The sequence below is a fragment of the Microtus oregoni genome, unplaced genomic scaffold (assembly GCF_018167655.1).
Source record: "Microtus oregoni isolate MIOR12 unplaced genomic scaffold, Mior012 000091F_ref0000469, whole genome shotgun sequence".
In the NCBI taxonomy this organism is placed as follows: domain Eukaryota; kingdom Metazoa; phylum Chordata; class Mammalia; order Rodentia; family Cricetidae; genus Microtus; species Microtus oregoni.
The window spans coordinates 2,568,411-2,573,914 of NW_024544600.1; the positions used below are offsets into that span (position 1 = coordinate 2,568,411).

Genomic DNA, 5,504 nt, shown 5'->3' on the forward strand with positions numbered 1-5,504 from the left:
CACTGACATATGTACCGACCACGGGGCCTCTCTAAGCCCTACTCTACCTCTCTTAAGTGGAGGCGAGTCTGCTGCAAAGAGCAGGTTAGATACAAACCTGCACAAATGGGAATTACCATCCCCATAGCAGTGTGCTCTTGTCCCCACTCCCTATCGTGGGACAAGGTGGACGTGGTTTAGATAAAACAAGGGGCCAAGACACGACCCATCACTCCATGGGCTGCAATAAGCAAAGCATCATTCTGCCCCCCGGAGAATAGTTTTATTGACAAGTCATGCCCCTCCCCAGGGGAGTCTCACTGACAGCAGGGCCGGAGCCCAGGATGGGCTCAGATGGCCTTGGGGGTGGGCAGGTTGTTGTAGTGGGCTTCTTGTCCCTCAAGCAGGCTCCGGTAAGTGGCGATCTCCTGCTCCAGTCTCGACTTGATGTCCATGAGCTGCTGATACTCGAGGTTCTGGCGCTCGGTGTCAGCGCGCACATCGCTCAACTGGGCTTCGATGCTGCTGATCACGCCCTGGATCTGTGCCAGCTGGGCTCCGTAGCGGGCCTCTGTCTCTGCCAGCGTGCCTTCCAGGGCGGCTTTCTGAGGGGAGGGAAAAGGGCCATGAGTCAGCAGAGGCAGGTTCCTGAACACAGGTACTGTCACCAGCCGAGCTACCAGAGGTTGAAAGGGCACAAGTGTGTGGCCTATAGGGTGGAGACACACGTACCATGCTGAGTTGGGACTGCAGCTCAATCTCGAGACCCTGAAGGGTGCGTCGAAGGTCGGTGACTTCTGTCTTGCTCAGCTGGAGCTGCTCAGTGTGGACAGCGACCTCCTTGGTCAGCTCCTCAGTCTGTAACAGGACAGGTCAAGGAAAAAATAAGCAACAAGGCCTATCATTGCGTGGGGGAGTCAGGGTCTCTTTTCTCACCAACCCTACAGGACACTGCCATCCTCTGCATACCCGAGTGATGAACAAGGCTTCAGCATCCTTCCGGTTCTTCTCAGCCATGACCTCATATTGACTTCTCATGTCACTCAGGATCTTGGCTAGGTCGACGCCTGGAGCAGAATCCACCTCCACACTGACCTGGCCACCCACCTGGCTCCTCAGGGCACTAATTTCCTGTAAAGACACCATAGAAGTGGGCATGTCAAGACCTACACATGCTGGAGCTGGACCAGGTCACTCCCCCAGGCCCTGAGCCAGAAAGGGTTTGTTTTGGAGGTGCCAATCTAGGAGCCAACACTGAAGAGTAATGTGATGGTCTTCACGCCCGGCTGGGACTGTGAGACGAATGGTCACAAGCCAGGACCATACTGATAATGTAAGAAATGAGGTCATGGCCAGTGCATCCAAGATAATGATGTCTCTCAGCTCTAGGACATGGTGGACAGAAGGCCCCGCTCGACCCACCTCCTCATGGTTCTTCTTTAGATAGGCCAGTTCCTCCTTCAGGCCCTCAATCTGCATCTCCAGGTCGGTCCTGGCCAGGGTCAGCTCATCCAGCACCCGGCGCAGGCCATTGATGTCGGCCTCCACATTCAGACGCAAGGCCTGCTCGGTCTCAAACCTTTCGAAGGAAATAGTTACAGTCAGGCTAGTGTTGGCTCTGTGACTCCATCAACATCCCCAGCGTTTAGGAGTCTGTGGGGGTTTGCTTCAATCCAACTCAAATCCACTGCACTGAGCACTATAAAGGCCTGGGGTTGCTCCTAACCAACCACCCTGGCTTCTGAAGCTCCCAAAGCAGGGATACTTACTTGGTTCGGAAGTCATCTGCGGCCAGGCGGGCATTATCAATCTGCAGGACAATCTTGGAATTGTCAATGGTGGCACCAAGAATCTGGAAGGGAGGAGGCTGGAAGTTGGCACCAGTTTGACAAACCAGTGTTACCTATCCACTTTCTTCCCAGAGAAGGAGGGAGGAATGAATGAATGGGTCACACTCCCTAAACGCTACCCTCCAGCCTGTTCTCTGGGAGGCTGGTCCACAGCCCCTGAGCACACACTGCGTAAGAGATTGGGTGAAGGGAGTCGGGCAAAGAGGCAAATCCGGAAAGACATGTCTCTAAGGCTTGTGCAGGTAAAACTCGAAGTGGTCTGAAAGGGACCTATAACCCTGAAGCCGTGAAGCCTTGAGAATCGCTTATCCCGCAGGGCGGGGGTGGCGCACACCTTTAACCCCAGCACTTGGGAGGCAGAGGAAGAAGAATTGCTGTGAGTTCGAGGCCAGCCTGGTTTACAGAGCTAGCTCTAGGATAGCCAGGGCTACTCAGAAAAACCCTGTCTCAATGAAGAAGAAGAAGAAGGAGGAGGAGGAGGAGGAGGAGGAGGAGGAGGAGGAGGAGGAGAATCTCTTTCTTTTTAAAAAAAACTTATTTATTTCTTTATTTATTATGTATACAATATTCTGTCTGCGTGTATGCCTGAAGGCCAGAAGAGGGCATCAGACCCCATTACAGATGGTTGTGAGCCACCATGTGGTTGCTGGGAATTGAACTCAGGACCTTTGGAAGAGCAGGCAACGCTCTTAACCGCTGAGCCATCTCTCCAGCCCAAGAATAATCTCTTATCCCTGTCTATATCCCACACTCAAAGCATATTCTGCCTTCCAGGGGGTTGGGGTTGGGGTATCTTTCATTGATCATCTACAATGTGCCAGGCACCTCGGGTACCTTACCCTTCAGAGTCATTCAGTCTCACTCCCACATCGGTACCACCCCGGGAACAGATTTAGATATCCTGAGCTTCCCCAGTCTGAAGACTCTCTGATCGGAGGGGTTCATTCAAATCATCCAAGTCACTACTGATTTAAATACCTGGGCTCAGTGTTTTCAAAGATTAGGTCACGACCACTCATCGTGACATCATTCGCAGGATTTGTTGTTGTTTTATGTTTTGTTTTGTTTGATTTGGTTTCATCTGGCTTGACTTTTCCAAACAGAGTCTCACTGTGTAGCTCAGCTGGCATTAGCCTCATCATCCTCCTGCCTCTGCTTCCTATCGCTGGGATTATAGGTGTAAGCCACCATAGCTACATTGGTTGGGGAGGGGACGGAGAGGGCGATGGCTGGAGAAAACAGCAGGATATGAAAATCAGAGGAGACCACAGCAGAGTAAGAATTGCTTCTAGCCGGGCCGTGGTGGCGCACGCCTCTAATCCCAGCACTCGGGAGGCAGAGGCAGGCGGATCTTTGTGAGTTCAAGGCCAGCCTGGTCTACAGAGTGAGTTCCAGGACAGCTAAGGTGGTTACACAGAGAAATCCTGTCTCAAATTAAAAAACAAATTGCCTCCAGATACATCTGCTGTGGGCATGTGAAAGGGGATAAGGCAGGAGAAAAGAGGTGCTTACTGCCTTGTTAAAAAACACTACTCTCACAAAGAATAAATAAAAAACTAAAAGAAAAAGAAAACACTACTCTCGCTATTTGATTGGCATCTTTAGCATCAGTGCCCAACACCATGCTGGGTTCACACAGCGCTAGAAAATGCTCTAGAGAATTGCATGATGGGATATCTAGCAGGGAGGGAGCTGTTATTAAATGCTTCCCTGGTCTCTGGTACATTTCTTCAGGACTCAGCTCTTCCCTAGAACGGAAGACCACACCCCATCCTACAGGCCTGTGTTTCAGACAGACCTGGTTGCCTTCTCTGTACCTGGTACTTCAAGAGAGAGTCCACATAACCCCTCCCTGTCTCTCATTTGCTAAAACAGTTTTTTTTTTATTTTTCTTTTCTCTTGTTTTGTTTCATGTTAGGGGTTTTCCTGTTTGTTTGTTTGTTTGTTTGGGGCTTTTGTGGGGGGAGGGGATTGTTGTCTCATGTTAGCATGTAGCTGAGCCAGGAATTCAGCCTCTAGCCCAGTGATTCTCAACCTGTGGGTCACGACATTTACAACATTTACTGTTCATAATAGTAGTAATATTACAGTTATGAAGTAGCAACAAAAGTGATTTTATAGTTGGGGGCCAACACAACATGAGGAACCGTGCATATTAAAGGGTCTCACATTAGAACTGTAGAAAACCTCCGCTCTAGCCTCTACCTCCCTGGTGCTGGGATTACAGGCCTGAGCTACCATGCCTGACTAGAAATTTTTTTGAGATGGGGGTTTTTCTATGCAGTCCCCAGCTCTTCCATTCTTCCCAGAGCTCCTTGTGAGCCTGGGTGGTCCTCTGGGCTGGAGAAGGGGGGGAGGAGGGCTGACGTGAAGAAAACCAGACGCGCACTATCGAGAAAAGAATGCTGAAAACTCCCTGAAGAGGGTCGCTGGCTCAGATGAACCAAGAATCCCACAGACTAATATCCCGGTCCCCAGCCGAGGCTATGGCTCGCAGCCTCCAGCTCTGGGCAGCCCACAACTGTGTGGCATTGCTCTCTCTTTGGATACTCCTGACCCTCTCTCCAAGCAGGTTCCCCACCACCCCTGAAGGCCCCACCCACTTACCTGTCCGTCTCGGCTTCTTCCACCCCGCCTCCACTCGAGTTCCAGGGTCCAGCCCAGCCTTTCTGCACCACCCTGCCGGTTCTCCCACGAAGTTGTAACGGGTTTGCCCGCCCGCGGGCTGAGTTTCCTCCACTTCCCCGCCCAACCCTAGCAAGTGCACCTCCCGGGGCCCCGCCGCTGCCCACCTTGTCGCGCAAGTCCTGGATGGTCTTGAAGTAGTGGCTGTAATCGCGGGAGGGTCCGGGCCCCTGCTTCTGGTACCAGTCGCGGATCTTCACCTCCAGCTCGCCGTTGGCTTGCTCCAGGGCGCGCACCTTGTCCAAGTAGGAGGCGAGGCGATCGTTGAGATTCTGCATGGTGACCTTTTCGTTGCCAGCCAGCAGCCCATCGGACACAGCCAGAGTCCCACCGAAACTTCCGCCGTAGCCTCCGCCATAGTTCCCGGAGGACGAGGTCACGATACGGGTAGAGGACACGGACACACCGCGGCCGCCTGAACCCCCGTGGATGCTGGGTGCACGGAAAACACCCCCTGACCCAAAGCGCACCGAGCCTCCGCCCATTCCCCCGAAAGAAGAGGTGGCTGAGGACTGGCGATAGCTATAGGAAGTCATGGTGAGGAGGAAAACTTTAGCGAAGCGACAGGGGACGCAGGCCTGAGAGCAGCCGACCGCAAGAGGAGTGGCAGGGCCCTCACCTGGGGCTTTTTATGCCCCAGGCGGGAGGGGGATGGAGTTGTTGCAGGGGCGGGTATCAGGAATTTCCAAGCTCCTGAGAACAAATATAGGCGCTCTCCCCATTGGTCAATTCCTGGCGACTCTGGCCCTACCTCTCCCCTCCCAAGAGCCAGAGGCCCCAGTCCTCCCCACAGCTGCCCCACCCCAGGCCACTCCAAGACATAACGAACCCATTCTGACTCCTCAGCCCCCGACTACACAGGCTTAGATAACACTGACTTCCGGAATGACAGTATCACCGTGGCCCTTTAAGACCTCCAAGAATGTGACACCCGCCGGAATGACACCCCTTTGAGCCCCCACTCAATAACTTCTCTGAAAGTGCCCCCTT

The 5,504-nt window shown here is 53.0% G+C and overlaps 1 protein-coding gene across 1 annotated transcript; it reads right to left on the reverse strand.

Annotated features, from left to right (window-relative positions):
• Nucleotides 1-243: 243 nt before the first annotated feature.
• On the reverse strand, nt 244-5,132 carry Krt19 (keratin 19). The gene is made up of 6 exons (XM_041644036.1): nt 4,622-5,132; nt 1,749-1,831; nt 1,402-1,558; nt 949-1,110; nt 712-837; nt 244-584 (listed from the first exon to the last, which is right to left on the reverse strand). The coding sequence occupies exons 1-6, from the start codon at nt 5,048-5,050 to the stop codon at nt 330-332; spliced, it is 1,212 nt and encodes a 403-aa protein (XP_041499970.1). The 5' UTR covers nt 5,051-5,132; the 3' UTR covers nt 244-329.
• Between the last annotated feature and the right edge of the window lie 372 nt (nt 5,133-5,504).

Excerpts from the sequence above, each read along its gene's own strand:
- Krt19 (XM_041644036.1), bottom strand. The coding sequence starts at position 5,050 with ATGACTTCCTATAGCTATCGCCAGTCCTCAGCCACCTCTTCTTTCGGG. Across the intron at positions 1,832-4,621 it reads TCCAGGACTTGCGCGACAAG|ATTCTTGGTGCCACCATTGA; the intron begins GTGGGCAGCGGC and ends CCTCCCTTCCAG. Across the intron at positions 838-948 it reads AAGCCTTGTTCATCACTCGG|ACTGAGGAGCTGACCAAGGA; the intron begins GTATGCAGAGGA and ends GTCCTGTTACAG.